At 43.5% G+C, this 19,663-nt stretch overlaps 2 protein-coding genes across 4 annotated transcripts; one reads left to right on the top strand and one right to left on the bottom strand.

Moving 5' to 3' along the window:
- Positions 1 to 281: 281 nt before the first annotated feature.
- Positions 282 to 6,504, bottom strand: LOC306938789 (uncharacterized protein). 3 transcript variants are annotated; one of them, XM_079523105.1, is made up of 3 exons: positions 6,378 to 6,504; positions 3,141 to 3,749; positions 282 to 2,935 (listed from the first exon to the last, which is right to left on the bottom strand). In XM_079523105.1, exons 2-3 carry the CDS (start codon positions 3,747 to 3,749, stop codon positions 1,601 to 1,603), a joined length of 1,944 nt encoding a protein of 647 aa, XP_079379231.1. In that variant the 5' UTR covers positions 6,378 to 6,504; the 3' UTR covers positions 282 to 1,600. The 3 variants fall into 3 exon arrangements, with proteins under 3 accessions (XP_079379231.1, XP_079379229.1, XP_079379230.1); XM_079523103.1 differs by lacking the exon at positions 6,378 to 6,504 and adding an exon at positions 5,125 to 5,249; XM_079523104.1 differs by lacking the exon at positions 6,378 to 6,504 and adding an exon at positions 5,049 to 5,136.
- On the top strand, positions 5,440 to 19,605 carry LOC306938788 (macoilin-1-like). The gene is made up of 11 exons (XM_079523102.1): positions 5,440 to 5,588; positions 7,185 to 7,326; positions 7,700 to 7,826; positions 8,047 to 8,170; positions 9,148 to 9,326; positions 10,584 to 11,178; positions 11,846 to 12,004; positions 12,618 to 12,800; positions 13,331 to 13,451; positions 16,778 to 16,952; positions 17,345 to 19,605. Exons 1-11 carry the CDS (start codon positions 5,509 to 5,511, stop codon positions 17,548 to 17,550), a joined length of 2,091 nt encoding a protein of 696 aa, XP_079379228.1. The 5' UTR covers positions 5,440 to 5,508; the 3' UTR covers positions 17,551 to 19,605.
- The last annotated feature ends 58 nt before the right edge of the window (positions 19,606 to 19,663 follow it).

Genomic DNA, 19,663 nt, shown 5'->3' with positions numbered 1-19,663 from the left:
AAGTTGGAAAAACAAACAAATGTGATCTGATGATCATCCATATGGACTATTTTGGAGCGACAAATTAACATAAGCCATAAAAAAAGTATTCGTACACGTTATCAAATGATACATATTTAGTATAAATAACATATTGATATCCATTTGTGTAGAGCTGGACCGAGTCCTTGAAAACTAGTGAATGTGCTTCATTTTTCTAGCATCAACTATCATGTGATCAATTCTCATATACACATGTGTATGAGTAGGCATATTAATTTATTTAGGACTCCAAGGAATAATGACATTGAGGTAGTGAAACTATACAAAATACTGTATAATTCTACCGTTTAGTAATCACAGTGGGTCTTTGTGATGTTATTGATCATTTTGTTCATGAGCAATTTGTTCTTTTTCCCCCATTTTCTCAATCAAGCCACACAGATTGTGTCGCTATCGCCTGTCGGGCTGTGGGCAGAAATCTTGTATCAGCATTTTAAATCTTTTAAAGTTTTTTAATAAAGTACTAATGCCCCATCGTCGATTCGTCATACATCAGTGTTACACAAAGTTAGCAACAAATAACTGATCTACATGCTGTCAAGTTTGCAATGCACGGTGAGCTTGTAGATCTTGTATTTTTGATAAAATATAGGCCTAGATATATATATATGTTTTTTTCCACCTATAGGGTTATGCCAAAATAGGGATGCCACATTAAAAGAGGTTGAATGTGATATAATATTTGTGGTGTTAAAAGGTTAAAGCACTATGTTAGGATAGTAATCATTGCTATAGTGTGTTTGTTCAGTAACATGAGTCTCCCCATCTCTTCAATAAACATAAAATACATTTTCAGGTGGGTTGCAAAATCAGGATCAAGTACCTAAATATCAATATTGTGTCATTACTTCCAATTTCACTTGTTTAATCTGTATCCTGCCTTTGGTCTTGATACATGCCGTTTCTGATTAAAGAGCTGGAGAGACATGGAGACTCCTATTACTGAACATACACTCTAGCATAGCCAAGCTTGAATTATCCTCTTTCAATCTGCCAAGCTTTTGTGTCATAAAAATCCACCGTAGACATGTTATGAGCTACTTTCTGTGCTGGAGTTTGGAAGGACTCGTTGTAAGTCAATGAACAGCCCTACGTACCACCTGTTTCGCATTTGCACATAATGCAGAAGGCAGCAGCGCGACCTGTTAATAAAAATGAGTGCTTCCAAACTCCAACACTTAGAAGAATCACCTGCGCAGAATTTGACAGAAAGTAGCTCATAACATGTCTACGGTGGATTTTTATGAAACAAAAGCTCGACAGATTGAAATAGGATAATTCACGCTTGGCCTAGAGCTACAATGTTGGTGAGTTTATTGTTGTTTAATACAAGCAGATCGCAGATGAAAATTGGATGAGTAGGGAGTCAATGGAGGGTATTACAACTCTAGATTCATCCCATTATAAAAACAATCTAGAGTTGCAAATTGCGGCTAACTCTAGCAATGACTACCATCATACATACAATGTTTCCACCTGACACCGACAATATGGCCAGTTGGCCACTGGTCAAAATGTTCAATGTTGACTCAAAAGGTCAATAGAGAACCAATTCACATTAATCGTCAAACTTAATCTTTTTCCCCTTAAAGGCCATGATCCCCTGCTGTTCCTTCCTCTTCTTACTGGCTTCCCAGGACGGGTGCAGTGCCTGCTGTGGTGCCTGATGGGAAGATGCACCGGGTCCTCTGCGATCCTGTGGCCTGGAAACACCTCCTCTTCCCCGCCCCGTCCCTCGCCCAGCGAAGGTCCTGTCCTTGTCCTCTGACTGGAATTGTTTGGCTACAGAGCCACGTTCGCTCTTCTTGAACTCTGGCTTCCCTCCGGCCCCTCCATCCTGCTTTTGGAACGTGGGGCCCCTGGAAAACCTGTCAGGACCCCCACCCATGTGTCCCCCTCTTCCTCTGCCCCTGGATCTATCCCCACCTCGGCCTCTGCCTCTATCCCGGCTCAGTCCGCCCCTGCCGGGCTTGGAACTCGACAGGCTACAGAAGACAGAGCCCAACTTAGGTGCTTTATAATTCAGCTCAGATTGAGCTTTATCAGTCTGGCCCTCGTCTGAGGTTTGACTTTTCTGATCCGGGGTGGCGTGGGCTTTCTTCTTCTTCTTTTTGAATTTGCTCACTTTTCCCACAAAGAAGTCATCTTCACTCTCGCCGCTCCCCTCCGACTGCTCACGGAAGCGCTCCTCTGTACTGTCATCAAAGTACTCTTTCTCTTTCTCTTCCTCAACACTTGACTCCAGATCACTCTCGTCCTCCTCTTCATCACCCCCTTTGTCCTCTTTGTCATCTTTACTCCGTTTCTCCTCTACATCCTCCTCATCCTCCTCCTTGTCCTTTTTGCTCTGCTGCATTTTAGGAGCAGGCTTGAGATTTTGTTTCTGCTCAGGGGCTTTCGTCGCTGTGGGTTTACCTTGCAGTGTTTCTTTCAAAATGTCCTTTATGTCTGTGTTTTTCGTAGAGGCCGTTTTAACACTCTTTGTAAACACAACAGTTTTAGACCTAGGCAGAGATTCAGATCTTATCTGATCTGATGTTTCTGTCGTTACATTTACAGGAGCTGCTGTCTCCGTGCCCGTTTCAGACAGCTCCCCAATGGTTTCATTCTCATCGCCATCGTCCGCTTCCTCTTCCTCATCATCTGTCTCTTGCTCCTTTTGTTTCAATGCATTTTGCTCCTCTTCCTCCTGGAAAGGGGTCATCTTTTTTTTTTGCTGTTCCTTCTTCCTCTCCATTTCGAAGGCTTTGACGGCAGCTTTGATGACATCAATCTTCTTGCTGAACTGAGGGTGAGTGGCGATACGTGCCAAGGCCCGTTGAGCCATGGTGGAAGTTATGTCTTTACACACCTTTTCAAAGTTGAACTCACTCTGCAAGGCTTTTTTAGTCACCTGATGATGAGAAAAATCCTCAATTATTACACCTATCGAAATACAAATGAAATACAAATCAATTAAATTGAATTAGTGCAGCACACACGTCATTTTCCAGTTTGCTCATAAAGAACCCTAAACTTTGTCCCTAGTAGTGGATGTCGATGCAGTAAATATGCAATCCTGTACATTTTTTAAATGGTTATGATGCAGTCAAACCTACCTGATCTGGTCTGAGGCGTTTTATCTGACGGATCTCCTCCAGTAGCCGGTCAACTCTCCTCTTGTTCTTCTCCAGGTCGGTCTCGCTGCCCTTCTTCTTCTTCAGGTCGGCCAAATGACGCAGCAGCTTCCTGATGACCAGTGCTTTCACCCTCTTCACCTCCGTCCTCATCTTCACCACCTCATTGTTGATGTTCGTGGCTGCCTCAATCTTCTTCGCCTTCTCAATCTGCTTCTTCGACAGCACCGGTTTTGTCTCCGTGTTATCGCTGCCTCCAGATATCATTTTGGGAGATTCTGCCTTCTCCTCCGACAGCCTCTTTTCTCCCTTCTCATTCACCTCCTGCTCCACCTCCTCTACATGTTCTCCTCCCTCCTCTTGCTTCTCCAACAACTCCTCGTCATTTGTCTCTATAGCGTTGTCCTCTTTCGCCACCTGATTCACTCCATCTTCGTCATCTTCTCCTCCTCCCTGCACTTCCTTCTCCAACAACCCCTCCTCTTCCTTCCCATCTTTTTCCATTGAGTTGTCCTCTTTCTTCACCAGCTCCTCTTCATCCTGGGTGGATGGTCCCGTTTTCTCTGTCATCTCTTCCTCGGCTGACGTCATCTGTAGAAAAACACAAACCAGTTTAATGGAAATTAACAGAATATTTCAACAACTTCTAAACAACTATGTTACTGGAGCTAGCCAGTACGGTTTGTCTGAACAATCATCTTGTAGGCCTGGGGTTGTCAACCTTTTCAGTCAGTGGGTGACACCTCAAAATAATCATATTTGAACTGGGGTTCATGCTTTGTCAGGATGACTGCCCCCTGTCTCTGGAATGCTCTCCCACAAACAGTAAGAGATGCCAACTCACTAGACATTTTTAAATCTAGACTTAGTTAAACCCCATCTTTTTTCCCTGCATTATGGTTCCCCCTAGTTTCACTGAAATCACTATATTCACTGTGCTCTGCCCTGTCGTTTCAAAACCCTATATGCTATTTTAATAGATTTTCTGAACGCATTTTTACCTATGTTTAACTGTGTCCTATCGTATGTTACTTATGTCATCCATGTGTATTGACACATCGTATTATGCTTGTTATTGTGCTATTGTATTTTCTGCTTTTTTGCTGTGTATTGTTGTGAAGTGCACAGAGACCCCTTGGGGTGATGTTGCACTATAAATAAAAATAAACTGAAACTGACTATCTGATCTATCCATATATGGGTTCTACCACATCGATCTGATATCAGCACTAGGTCTAGCCGCAATTTGCAACTCTAGATTTTTTTACAATGGGAATCCCATTGTAAAAAAATCTAGAGTTGCAAATTGCGGCTACACTAGGTCAACCCAGACCAAATATAGGGGTTGTCATACTAGACATGTCATATCCCAACGTGCTAGTCGGATATGTCATATAGCCCTACGTACTAGTCGAATATCCCCATGTATGGAGACTATATCCAATGAACAACTCTCCCAGATCCTGATATGAATAGAAGTGAGTCTTCGTTACACTAGGTATTTAAAAAGCTCTTAAAAATCGTCACTTCACTGTCATCTGGGGAAATCCTGACCCACAGGTTGAGAACCTGCAGTGTTGTAACCTACATGCTTCCAACAAAGCACCAGCCATCAGGATTGACCATTTAATTAGGTTTGGCCCGCCATCCCATCACTAAAATTATTCACAGAAGCCAATGTCAACTTTGATATAAAAGTGGAGCACTATAAGACAAACATACATTTTGTGCAGGAGCTAGTATGGACTAGAGCTAGGTACAATCATGACTCCACGAATAAAACCTTGAATATTGATGTGCCATCCATCATGCAAAACAAGCGTGGCTGAGTAGCAAGCATGCAGCAGCCAATATAAACACAATGTTATAATTTATCGGTACATAACATACTTTATGATCTGGAGCTTGATTAAATAGCGTTGACAGCAACGACAGATCCCCACACACAACAAAGCGGCTTCATTACCTTTAATATATCCATATTAGAAACTCCAGAAGAGAGAAATAAAAGACATTAAGCTACAGCTACGGGCGCCGCCATGTTGTTTCCCCCCCTGTGACGAGTGACGACGACGCGCTCACGGCAGTGCGCGACGCGGTGGCGTCACACGACGACGCCCCTAAAAGCCACGCACCGACGCACGGACGGTGTCGTGAAAAGGGGCGGGGCTCTCTCCTCTTGGACTGTGTTTTTATTTATTTCTTTGTTTCATGTATTCATAAAACAACAACAATGGAGGACCACTGAAGGGGGGGGAGGGAGGGCTGTGCTCATCAAAAGGGTCGACTATATGACATTTTCCGAGACATTTACCGGCGTGGAATTCATTGTTGGATCAACAGGGGGAGGATGAAGCGGCGCAATGCGGACTGCAGCAAACTCCGACGGCCGTTAAAACGGAGCCGAATCACCGAGGGTATATATAGCAGGTAGGAAGGAACACAACGGTCCTAACGGACGGTTATGTGCTACAACAATGGCGTCGCTGTGTGTTTATGGATTATGTATGATGTGGTATATATGATGAGTGTGTGTGTGCACGCATTCATCCACTTGATGGAAAAACATCTAGCGTCCCCATATGTTCTGGGCATATCATAAATAATGGGCGTTTAATAAACAATAGACGTTCTGGCAGAAATTCATGGCGAACATTCGGCAAAAAAATAGCCGATCTAAGTGAGCTTGTATTTGTTTGTATATCGGCTATTTTCGTTATTTGACATGCAACAAAGTAGCCAATGACGCGATGTGAACGAGACCTCTGAATGAACAGGGTTTTTTAGGCCTCGTATAAGACATTATGTCCAGATGTGTCCTTTCTTCATCAGGCAAGCAATTCATTGCTACTAAAACATGAAAATTCGATTTTCCCGTTAAATTATACACGATGCCACACTGGAATATTAGCTAATATTTTTTTTTTGTATTAATAGGAGTGTGAGCCTCTAACCTGCGATTAACAATAACAATGACAACGGCGACATGGATGAGGCACGCACGTTTTAAAGCCGATGGCGGGGTTGTTGAGCACAGCGTGGCTCGTCCTGGGTTCAGAATCATTATCAAAAAGCCACCAGACTCTTTATACTATAGGGTAAACCGAACCGGGCTGTGTGAAGTATAAAAGGAGAGGGGCAGTACTAGTATAGGAATAGGATACCGAGATTACAGACAGTTCTACATATCAATCAATCCATTAATTAAATAAATCACACCTAATGTGAAGTGAGCGGTCCCTTGGAGTCAAGCACAGTTGTTGACTTAAGCGTGTGTGTGTGTGTGTGTGTGTGTGTGTGTGTGTGTGTGTGTGTGTGACCCGAGTGCGACCCCAATCAGCGGTTTGGCACTGCTCAAAAAAACCTCAGAATCGAACGTGCATTTGCCTGCTGTTTTAATCAATGGAAAATCAAGATGTGCAAACAGCTGTGTCAAATTGAACATGTCCAGACATGAAGGTGCTTACATTTCTGCCTGTGTGTTCATTCATATTATGCAAATAACATCTTCACTGTGGCTTCAAGGGTAGAAGTTTCTAAGGTGAAAGGTTCTCTCACCTATAATAATACTCTCACCTATAATGATACAAATGTACAAATGCAAATACATACAAATACAAGGCTGGATTTATATGTGCCTCTTAGTCTTCATTAGTTTGCAGTCTAGTTATTTCATTCTGCCCCTTAAAAATCACCAGGTAGGTGGGAAATACAGTATGATTAGTTTTCCATTATTTAATTAATCAGAAAAATATATATTTAAAAAATGTGCCATTCAAATCACTACATGAAGCATACACAAGCTGTCCTCTTCATGAAAGGCGTAGCAGCTTAAGCCGTATTAAAAAAAATAGCCTATGTACAAGCTCACAAGACATCACATTGCAACTTGTGAGCTTGTAGATCTGTTTTTATTATTATCATTAAAATGACAACGTGCTCAAAATACCAGTTGAAAGTGGTTATTTGTGTAATAAACTGAATTATACGGTCATCATAGAATAATGATTGTTCTTGTGTTCACAGTACATTCCTGTACCTGAAGTTTTTGGTGGTGTGGGTGTTGGTGCTGTTGGCTGACTTTGTGCTGGAGTTCAGGTTCGAGTACCTGTGGCCCTTCTGGCTTTTCATCAGAAGTGTCTACGACTCCTTCAGATACCAGGGACTGGTATGTGTGTCTGAGACTGTTTTATATTTATATATATATATGTCCCACCACTGTCAATACAAACACACGTGTCTCTTTCTCTTGAAATGGTTGCATGAAATTCATCTTTGTGAGAAGATAAAAGAAGATTCAGCATTATCAACTCAAGTCATCATAGTTGCCACTTTCCAGTATAAAACACATCATGCTGAAAATATAATAATAGTTGTTGGGGTATTTGTCACTGTACTTGCACATAGGCCTACGTGAAATTTGTCCTCTGTATTTCCATACCAATCCTAACTATTAGGAGTGTGTGCTAGTTATACATATCTACTGAATGCAGTTTTGCTGCATATTGACTTCTCTGCCTGATTTCCTCTCTTCCACCCAGGCGTTCTCTGTGTTCTTTGTGTGTGTGGCGTTTACATCAGACATCATCTGCCTCCTCTTCATCCCCGTCCAATGGCTGTTCTTCGCTGCCAGTACTTACGTATGGGTCCAGTACGTCTGGCACACAGGTCAGTCCAACGTTTCTCTTATTGGATCCTCTATATAGCTGCCAGTGAAATGGCCAATTTCATCTCAAAGACTAATTAGAAATGCCAGAGCCAGTTTCCTTATATGAACCGCACACTTGGCAGTCAAATGTTTCTGATTCAGAATCTAAAATGCATTCTTGCCAGGTTTCGTCTGTGCCAAACCCAGACTGCTGACTTCTTGTTTTGTACTTCTCCACAGAAAGAGGAGTTTGTCTACCCACTGTATCGCTATGGATATTATTTGTATACATCGAAGCCGCCATCCGCTTCAAAGACCTGAAAAACTTTCATGTGGACCTGTGTCGGCCATTCGCAGCTCACTGGTATTGTAACCGTATTTTCCCTTATAGTATTATGCATTATTTTTTATTTTATTTTATTTTATCAGTGAATGATACAGTACGTAGCTGGCAGAGTTAGTTCAGTCAGATATACTCGAGCAGCTTCATGCTATGCTCAAGGGCACATACATGTACTTTGTTAACTTTGTAATACGCTGCATTACTATGTGATCTACAAGCTCACTTTTATTTCCGCTAGTTAAAACAAAAATCTATGTATAGATTAAATATGGCCTTCATTTAGCCATGGTACATTATTTATATTGATTAGATTTATTTTGTTGCCAAAGCCTAAATTTAGAAAAACAGAAACGTAGTTTTTGATTGTGAACATGTTCCAATGTTCAATGCCAAAACCAAAGTAAAATCATGATCGTGATTCGTGATCTACTTAAAGTAGTACCTTGTTTGTTTCATGTAGTGTCTGTCTGCATTGTTTTGTACTTGCCATAATAGTTACTAGGAGATGAGATGGTTAATGCTATCTTGTAGTTAGAGTTGACATGATGTGGTCTGCGTTCCTTCAGTGTAAACATAGGATGCAATAGGTTATCCTCGGCATCAGCATGGACGCCAAAGGCACCTTAATAAGGATGAGAATGTGTTGCATAAACACCGGCACAGCTAGAAACAGCTAATGTGTCACAGAGGTGTTCCCGACTTGAAAGGTATAACAACGTGTTCATGTTCCAGGACTATGAAGTTCAGTCTGGTCAATATAGCTATCTAGCTGAACTAACAGCTGACAAACGAGGCTTATTTTTTCTTATTTGGTATCTAAGAAACATAACGGAAGTTCACACGGGTTGGAACGTTGACTGTTGTTATTATATCGCTGTACAGTTTGAAGCCAGCTCTTAATACAGATGGCACACGATTCTAACCATGAATCATGCCTGTCATGACATGGTGCCAGGTTGAAACATTAGCATCTCTCTCTCTCTCCCTGTACCTCGCAGCATCGGCTACCCGGTGGTGACTCTGGGCTTCGGCTTCAAGAGCTACGTCAGCTACAAGATGCGTCTTAGGAAGCAGAAGGAGGTGCAGAAGGAGAACGAGTTCTACATGCAGCTCCTGCAGCAGGCTCTGCCTCCAGAGCAACAGATGCTTCAGAGACTGGAGAGAGAAGCAGAGGAGGGTGAGACACGCACACAGACGTCATGTGCATATACTTGCATAGACACGTGCACACACTAGGGGTGGAAATAACTAGCTACCTGATGATTTCGATTCCGATTCAGAGGGCTACAATTCGATTACCGATGCATCGCGATTCAATTCAATTCAATTCAATATGTAATAATAGTTCACTTGACACGATCATTCTTCTCAAGGATACAAGTCTTGAGTATGGTATTGAGAAATTATCCATGTCATCTCTGCTTTGGGCTCCATTAGATATGTATCATGATGCAGACTACTGCCATCTCCTGGTGGAGAGTTATTTCCTCTCACGCAGATGTAGAAGTCACCAAGTTTGTTTTCAGTTCACCTGTAGTTTTTGCACTGTTCCAGCTCAACCTTTGTTTTTTTTACCAGAGATCTGAGGTTGCACAAAGCAAGCGTCCCTATTGTGGGCATATCATTATAAGTAAACATTCACAAAAACGATCAGATCTACAAGATTACAGCACATCGCACGTGATGTGTTGTTGACATTAGTAATTTAAGACTTAAAAAGAATCATGCTAAAACGACAGCAGGATAAAAACATGACAGACAAGCAACACAGCTCCAGTTAATACAATTATTATAATATTTGTGTAGGATAGATTTGGGTGTGCCAATGTGCAAAGCATTGGCAAAATTGTTCTTGCACATTGGCACACCCATGGCTCTGGAGTCTGGACACACCTAAATCTATGTTCACACTTGTTAATACTCCACACCTATGTAAATCTAACCACATTCGTTATTACTTTTATTAGCTGCAGCTGTGTTGCTTACTAGCCTGGCCATGTTTTACCCTTCTATAGGTTTTAACCTGTACGGGAAACCAATCTACAAAATAAGCCTATGGTGTCTAGGCCTGTCACAGTTACTACATGATCGCATGATCACAATTATTTGCGATAATTGCAGAATCGTGGTCAGAATCGTTTGTCTCAGATTATTTTCCCAGATTGTGTTTTTGGTCAAAACAAGCTTTATTCAACGGCCCGTAACTAAAGAACCGATTACCGTGGTTACAACATTTATTTTCCGGGGCAAAGACAAGACGAGTGTCCACCACTCCACACAGCTTTTGTTTACATCCGGTTCTCGGGTCCCGTGGGTTTTCAAAATAAGATAAAAACACTGGCAGTGGCGGGAGAATTAACGAATACATGGTAGTTAAAGTGGTAACCCTTCCTCCTTCTAACCATGCCTCGGCTCTGCCCTCTCCCCCCCGTAGCGGCATTAGCTAAAGGGGTCTCGGAGGTGGACGCCACGGCGCCGGCATCGTCCCAAAACGGAGGGCCTCCCGGGAAGAAAAACACAACAACCCCTGTCCCGCTGCCGGAGCTGGAGTACCGGGAGAAAGGCAAGGACAGCAACGGCAGGGAGGGCAAAAAGCAGCACACAGTGGGGATCAATAACAACAGCATTATACACACGCTGGACTCCAAACTGACGGAGGTGGAGTACATGGAGAACCATGTGGCGGGGGGGAGGCTGAACAACGACCTGGCGGGAGACCTGGCGCACACGCACGCCGACGCCAACACGCACGCTCCCAGAGAGGAGAGCGGGGCGGGAGCGGGGGGGAAGAACTACAAAAATGCTGCCGCCGGCGGAGGAGGAGGAGGAGGGGGAGGTGGCAGCAGCGGCGGCGGCGTCTCTAACTCCTCCCCCCGGAACCACAGCTCCACCAATGGGAGCGTGCCATCCGGCTCCTCGTCCAATAAGAACGAAGGCAAGAAGCAGAAAAACGCCGGGAAGGCTCAGAAAGACCCGGTGGAGAACTGCATCCCCAACAATCAGCTCTGCAAGCCGGATGCACTAGTGCGGTAAGGCGCGGGCGAGCATACACGCACGCACACACGCACGCACGCACGCATGCATACACACTGACGAACTATACATTTATAAGAATTGAACCATACAATGTATTTCAAAATGTCCTTGGTTAAACATAATATCTTAATAAATCATGGGACATACTGTATAAACTAGAACATGCGTGGTTAAAAAAGAGGCTATTGTGACACCAATGAAATTGAGAATGAGTTTCTCTTTGTTTTTATTGTCCTTTACATCATGAGTTTGGTTTAAAATGGGTGTCTAAACTCAGACTTGATGTGGCTAAGTGATAAAGAGTAAATAGAGAGCTAAAAGGATTTTGCACTTATTCGGTTAAGCGCAAAAAACATTTGCTGTATTAGTGTGTACATTCAGCTTTCAGTCGTTGTGAATTTATTGTGATGTTTTGTAGTTGTGTGTTAAATCTGGCTTTAGGGATGTGTCTCATGGAAAAGACAAAGAAAGAGTACTGTAAAATGTTATTGTGATTTTAAATATATTTCCATCTTCCTGTCTTGCACACTCACTCCATGCTCTGTCCCTGCTGGCCTCCCCATATGTTTCAAATTCTGACCCCGTGCCTTCATCTAACACCCCACACCCACCCTCACCGCGTCCTTCTCTCCCTCCCTGCTATATGTTCGGGCGGTGAAGGCTGGAGCAGGATGTGAAGCGTCTAAAGGCAGACCTTCAGGCCAGCAGACAGCTGGAGTCGGAGCTGCGGAGCCACCTGTCCTCCCTGACCAGCCAGGACCGCAGCCTGCGCTCGGAGCTGGGCCAACTGAGCCAAGAGAACGAGCTGCTGCAGAACAAGTGAGAGGGGGGGGCAAACGGTTCTCGAGTTACGTGGATTACAGACGTACGTACACAGGACACACACACACACAGAGACGTGATGCAATTTTATTAGGATAAAATCAAATGGAACATTCCAATGGTTTCATTCGTACAGTCTAAATTAGTTTAACACATTCTGAACGGGAACCCCTTTTGGTGTTTTAACTAAGCATTATTTAGCTATTGAAGAATAGCAGATCTACAAGCTCATAGCGCGCCACCGAGTGGCACGCTACGAGCTTGTAGGTCTGCTATTTTTGAAAAATCGTGAAAATGTGGCACAAATCTTTGAATATATATTCTTATAAGAAGACTTTTTATTTATTTCGACGTCAGGCCTAAATGGGTTAATCTCACTCAGGAGTTTTCCACCGGTTTTTCCCGACACACCGTCTGCAAAGTCCGAAAAATGCCACAGCGGGCAAGCTCCTTTAGACTCTGTCTTCTTATACGTAGCCACTAAGGCAGTATATGGAACAGAAGTTCATACGAGTTGGAGACGATCACTGTTGTTATTGACCGCTGCCTGTAATCACGGGCTAACAGCTTTCACCTGTGTGACCATACAGTATCTTGCCCCACACCTCAGGCTCCATGGCGCGGTGCAGGCCAAGCAGAAGGACAAGCAGACCGTCTCCCAGCTGGAGAAGAGGCTCAAGGCAGAGCAGGAGGCTCGCACCCTGGCCGAGAAACAGCTGGCTGACGAGAGGAAGAGGAAGAAGATGGAGGACGCCAACGCCGCCAGGGCTGTGGCTTTGGCTGCCGCTACCAGGTCGGTGTCGGTGTGTGTGTGTGTGTGTTTGTGTGTGCGGGGGGGGGGGGGGGGGCATTATTTGTTAACATAAAATGTATATCTCTGCTATCTGGAAGAAACCACCTAACTCCAAAAACTTTAAAAAAAAAACCATCCAGCTCAAGTGGAGTTTCTTTTTTTTTATTGGTTCAATATTTTCTTTAACCAACACACAGACAGAAATGGTGTTCAATAGCACTGATTTATATATATTAAAAAAAGATGGCTAAACGGGTGGAGTTAGCTGGTTTGGCAGATAGTTTGCGGATCCAATGGAGTTAGGAGGTTTTTGTCGAATCATTTTTCAATACTTTACATAGGTTCAATATTTTTTTAACCAACACACAGACGTAAAGGGTGTTCAATAGCATTGATTTATGCAAAAACCTCAAAATGGAGTTAGGTGGTTTCTTCCGGACAGCAACGAGTTTACATAAAATCTAAATGTCTGCACTTGCCTCTTGCTTTTTTTCTGTTTCTTCTGTCACCCTTGACACCTTGACTGTCAGGGGCGAGTGTACCGACTCTCTGCGTGAGCGAATCAGAGACCTGGAGACGGAGTGCAAGAAGCTCAGCATGGACGTGAAGCTGAAGGAGGAACAGATGAGAGATCTGGAGGGAAAGTGTCAGGTGAGATTAGAAAATTATGTTTGAGGGGTGTAGTGAAGAGTTGGCACAAGATTATTCCTCGGGCCGCATTGGTGAGCTGACACTGACATCATAGTTCACAAGTGATAGTTAAAGGGCACTTGGGTGGTTACTGCCACCGCTGCGAAGACCCGGGTTTTGAATCCTCCACGGCTTGGCCAAGCGGTCAGGGCTTAAAGTTCTCAGTCCTGGGGACTGATTTCAGTCCTGAGGATCTCATAGGGGTCATTTAATGAGATCAGTGCCGATTTGCAAAAAAAACATTTTCAGTCTTGGGATTGTTTTTGGCTTTAAGCCCTGCCAAGCGGTCCAATGAACACAATGGGCTCTATGCACACAGAATAAGGGCGCAAGCAAACCTTCGCGTCAAGAGGCTGCAAGAAGACGCCTAGTCCAGGCGTCTTTTCCTGGACACACGTGGCTGAAACATCGGCAAAAAAAGAACACTTTGTCGACGCTGCAAGATGCAGTCGCGGCGTGAGTGTTATTTCCATCCACCAGCTGTTTAAAAGCCCGAAAGAGACGCCTGGTCTAGGTGTTTTTTGACGCGACGCGACAATGTGCCCTAACGGCCGGGCTCCACCGGGCGCGTCAGCGTCGTGTCTCCGTCACCGTCAGGGAATGTTCCCTTTTTAATCAATGAAGGGTGGCTACACAGCCCGCGTTGACGGAGACGCGACGCGTGCATTAAAATTGAACCGGTGCGTTTTTTGACGCGACGCGACGGAGACGCAACGCGTCCGGTGGAGCCCTGGCGTAACTCTTCCTACTTCTGGGCCCCTTCCCTACTTCCTTCACAGGTGTTACCGATGATAAGAATTAAGGCTCTGTTCCATTTAGTGTACAGTGGTTCTCAAACCAAATGGACCCTTACGGGTCCATTTGGTTCCATTTGTACACTCTCAGAGTTACAGACCTGTACAGGGCCATTTGGAACCCAGTCAAGGACACTGGGACGCACTGGTATAGCAGAATGTTTCCAGTGGGCTAACACGCACAATAGCATCACCCTGACTCTGTTTGACCAGAATGGAACAGAGCCGCCCTTCTTTAGTATCATCAGTAAACCTTGTGAAGGAAGTCAAGGAATATATTTACATGGGAGGCAAATCTCGCACCGGAAGTTCCATGAATACATGGCAGTGAATGGAGTCGGCTGGACAAGCTCGTGAACAAACATTATTTCTGAACAATTGCGGTTCAGGAATGTAAAAGAAGACGTATCGCAGGTGGTTTTCTAATCGCTTGCTTTTCGATGTGCACAGCACATCATTTTATTTGAGGATCTAAACAGCGGCAAGTATAGTTTCAGAGGTATCGTGAGATTTGGCTGCAAGACAGGAAACAGTGGACAGTGTCACGATACTTGGTACACTCAGAAACGTACTTTTTGCTTTTTAGATACCTCTAAAAAACATTGAAAATCAACACAGCAGACCATAATGTGTTATATGTCTTCTGTTATTTTCCAGAAGCGATTACTTTACAGTGATTCAGAAATGTTGTTTGTTTATGAGTTGATCACCAGGCTCTCAATGACTCTAATGCATTCCACCAAACTTCCAGGTGTAGTTTGGCTCCCATGGTGCGATGAATCTGCCGTCTGGAATTGCATGATAGCAAAAATGACATCGGTGTACTTTATTTTTCATATACCTTGAATTGAAGGAAGTAGGGAAGTTGACCAAGTTCTTTCCAAAATGGCGTGTATGCATAGAGCCCATTGGCCGTGTTCAAAAGACAAGCTGGGAGGGCCTAGCTAGCCTGCTAATGCAGCAGCAGAGAACTCCTACAGGTGCGTCATGGCATCTGGTATGTTGCATTATGTCTCCCTGGTGAAACTCCTCACCGTCAGGTGAAAACATGGCACATGTTTTGAGAGGAGACACGTACTCGCCTCCCTGTACAAGGGTACGTGGGAATGAACAGAAGAGAATTAGATTAGAAATTTAAAAATAATTGAAAAGAAAAACTGATGATGAGAAAAGACAGTGGGTACGTTTACATGAGGTCTTTCAACCCCTCTTAATTCCGAATAGAAGTTAAATCCTATTAAACGTCATGTAAACACCTACAAAAACTTAAATCCGAGTGAAAATGCTCGATGCGATTTAAAAACCATTCCGATGTCACTGGCCGGATTATTCCGATGTTCAATGCGATTGAAAGAAAATTGGACTCATGTATACACTGCTTCGGATGTAAGTTCATTCTGGTCTTTCTGAGCATGCTCATTTCCAAGGCGCTCCAACTCCAAGGCGCTCATATCCAAGGCACGGCGAGGAGTTTGCACATAGAGCGCGATATTTCGTGCATTTTGCAAATGCACAAAATCCACACAAAAACACGTGGAGCAGGCTGCAGCAGCAGTGGTGATGATCCCTCTGATCTGTGAGTATTCAAAGATCCAACCGTCCCGAGTTGATGATCACTCTGATAATTTTCAAACATGTTTGATAGGCCTATAGGTTATATAGCCAGCCTATATGTATCTGGATGCTTCATGCTACTGTAGGCTAAGTGCAGATCGGGGGACTCACAGAACGACGGAGGAGAGAGGACGAAATGCCGCCAGTCCGCTGTTCAGTAATATCTCTCTCTCTCTCTCTCTCTCTCACACACACACACACACACACACACACACACACACACACACACACAGTCCCAAGAATACGCTATTATCGCTATAATGTCCATCCTATCCCTTTAAACTTTTATAGGCTATAACTTGCCTATTCCAAGTTGCAACCAAAACGTCATGAAACATAACGGCTTTGCAGTTTAATTGCATTGATGAGCAGCTGCAATCATTCTAGTATTAAACACCCAATGGTAGCCTACTTTATGCCATAATGATGCGGTGATGGTGTATTGTGCAGATAAGCTATGCATTATATGCTTTATGCGATGTACAAGACCACAGATGGGACACGGTGTGTGTGTGTGTGTGTGTGTGTGTGTGTGTGTGTGTGTGTGTGTTCAACAGTCTCTCTCTCTCTCCTCTCTCTCTCTCTCTCTCAAAAATAACGAGCGACCCTTGATACAATAATAATCAGTGTGTTGCGTGCCCTGGCCGTGCTGTAGATAATAAAGTACAAATACAAACGAGATGATCACCTTCCCAGCGGAGAAGGGGAGCCGCCTTTTTTTTTTTTTTTACTTCGGATGTATTTTAGTCGGAAGTATTTATTCGGAATGATCAGCCTGCATGTAACCGCGGCCACTGTCTAAGAAGAACATGTCTAACAGCTTTCATGGTAATCCTCCTTCCTTCTCTTCCTGCTCGACCTCCTGTCCTCCCTGTACAGGAGCTGCGGAAGTACAAAGAGAACGAGAAAGACACAGAGGTGTTGATGTCGGCGCTGTCGGCCATGCAGGATAAGACCCAGCACCTAGAGAACAGTCTGAGTGCTGAGACCAGAATCAAGCTGGACCTGTTCTCTGCCCTGGGAGATGCCAAGAGGCAGCTGGAAATAGCACAAGGTACACTAAACCATTGGTTCCCAACCTTTTTATACTGAAGTACCACCTAAGAAAATATCTGGCTCTCCATGTACCACCATAATAAATAAAATGTATTATTTTATTTATTTAGTTAAAATACAGGAGCGTAAAGGACCTGCCCTTTTTGTTCCATTCCTAAGCCAATAATGCTGCTGCTCTGACAAAACTCAGTCGAATCACTAATGAGCACAACTGATGCAGTTATTTCTAATGTGATTAATCCGTTCTCAAATCTTCTATTAACTCAAGTGCCAGTAGTTGGGAACCTCTGCACTAAATGGATGTTAGTGTGTTTATTTAACTCTGCGAGTGTACAAATGGAATCAAATGGGCGGATGAAGGCTAATGTACATAACGTCTCCCTCCCCCAGGCCAGATACACCAGCGGGAGCAGGAGATCGCCGACCTGAAGCAGAAGATAGCCGAGGTGATGGCCGTCATGCCCAGTCTGTCTTACTCCACAGACGGCGGCAGCCGGAGCCCCATTGTGACTCCGCACTACTCGTCCAAGTTCATGGACAACAGTCCGTCCTCCTTGGACCCTAATGCTTCAGTCTACCAGCCCCTGAAGAAGTGACTCTGACATACACACGTTTTCTCAGACAGAAGGTTATTTTTTTTTGTCTTTTTCGTGACGCTCTCCGGTCAAGTTCAGTTGTTTATTTCCCCCTGACAAATTTTTGCACTGTAACAGACAACAGTCATAGACAAAAACACACGCAAAGTCCTCATGGCGAAGGTTAATTTGGCCCTGTTTCGCTTCTGTTTTGAGAACCGGGTCGGTTTGGAGTTATTGTTGTGAACAATCCGTACACGAGTCTTTTGTTTCTTCTTTTTCTGCGTATTGAGATGTTTTTGTATCGTTTGTGTTTGAGGATGTAGCCATTTAGAGGATGTGATCTGTTTGGCGGTCGAATAAACAAAGCAGTGAAGATGAGGGACACGTTTGTCGGACGTGTGTCTGCAGAGGACCATCATACATCGCTTATGTCTCACTTATACTCCGTCATGACGGTGTCTTGTGAGCTGCTCTTGTCAGCAAGCCACACTATCATACCACAGAGTATAAACTGAGCTGTAGTGTCTGTCATACTTTCTTAGTACTCCCCAGCCCCCCCCCCCCCCCCCTCTCTCTACATTACTACAGACAATTTTGAGTTCCAGACAGATTGGTTTTTCTTCCCTCGCAGAAGGTAATGTCTTTCTTTAGTAAAGTTCTCTGTAGACGAATGTAATGTTTTTCCAGTTTATTTATTCTTCTCACCACTTACATCAATGATTGTTTTTGATGAAGTCATTTCATCTGAGTGATGGCTGTACTTTGGTATTATGGACAGATTGACATTTCATTTGTTCCTCAGTTTTGTTTTGAACATCGATACGGTACATCCACGGCTGCTGGAATCACAGACTCCAAACTGTCTTTTTTTTTTTATAACTAACATTTCAAGGATAAATGACAATTATATAGTCAAAGCTACATAGATTTGACCTGGTACTGCCAAAATGTTAAGTGATCATCTGTTTGCTGCACCAATTTCCTATCCTTCTGGACCAAATTAGAACCCGTTAGGCCATCTTATTAGCCACTGGATTTAAACGATGTCAAGGTAACTGTTTGTTACCCATTTGCAGTTTCACAGTGCCTTGCAATTTCTCTTTTATAAGATGGAAGAGACCATTTACCCTCCGACACTGGGATCTAAAATGTCAACGCTGTGTCTCCAACTTTGATTTGTTCTCATATGGGAAAGGGCGAGCATTGAATCATGATACTATCGTCTCTATTGGTATGGAATGATAAACCCAATTTCATAGTATGTGATCAGTTACCTTGTACATCAGATACTTTGTCATCGATTTGGTCCTGATATAGCTGATCTGTCACGCTCAAAGACTGTCATTTCAAAAAGGGAAAACAACAGCAAATAGATAATGGTATTCAGTCACTTATACAGGCTCAAAGAATGCCAAATGCCAACCAAACGGATTGATTGTCATCATGCCCAAGAGTTGGCATATTATTGTTTACAACTATGTACTTTTTACTTGCTGAGGAATGTTTTTTCTTGTCTGTCATTTCGTATTTTATTTCTTAAGTGCCAAGTGTTGATGTTTTGGTTCGTTCTCCATCCACTCGTACAGTACATGGACGTAGTTAGCATAACGTTTGCGAAAAGAGTATTGTTTTGTCATTAGAGCCTATTGAAATGGTATTTTTTATGTTTAACATGGTTCTGGGATTGGCATTCAGGTGGGTTGATTGTGCTATTTATTTGTTTTGCGCCTCCTTGATATTCCCCATGTTTGGTTGTTCTCCAGACTTTTCTTTTGTTTTTCGTACCAGGGAAGATTTTGTGAATGTGTCGTGTTGGGATGACATTTTCTCCGGAACCATTTGACCATGTTGTGCTCATGTTGCCTACCTGGACAAGTATTTACGTGGATCGCTATGGCATTGTGAATTTTTCTTCTGGAGTCGTTTTACAAGTTAGTGTGGAAGAGGATGGAGTAAAGGGTGCTTTCTTTTATCGTTTCATTGTTCCGCCATGTTTTTGTTTCTTTATTCAGAGCAGTGAGGTTGGATGTGTCCTCTCACTTTGAGCATCAAAATTAAAGAGTCTTGCTGGTGGCAGTGTGAGCTGTTTGAACAAGTTTGTTGCATTATGTCTGGTGATAAGTTCTTTAGA

This window comes from Electrona antarctica, assembly GCF_951216825.1.
Source record: "Electrona antarctica genome assembly, chromosome: 15".
Taxonomy (NCBI): domain Eukaryota; kingdom Metazoa; phylum Chordata; class Actinopteri; order Myctophiformes; family Myctophidae; genus Electrona; species Electrona antarctica.
The sequence above is the reverse complement of the archived record's forward strand: the minus strand, read 5'-3'. Positions and strand labels throughout refer to the sequence as shown.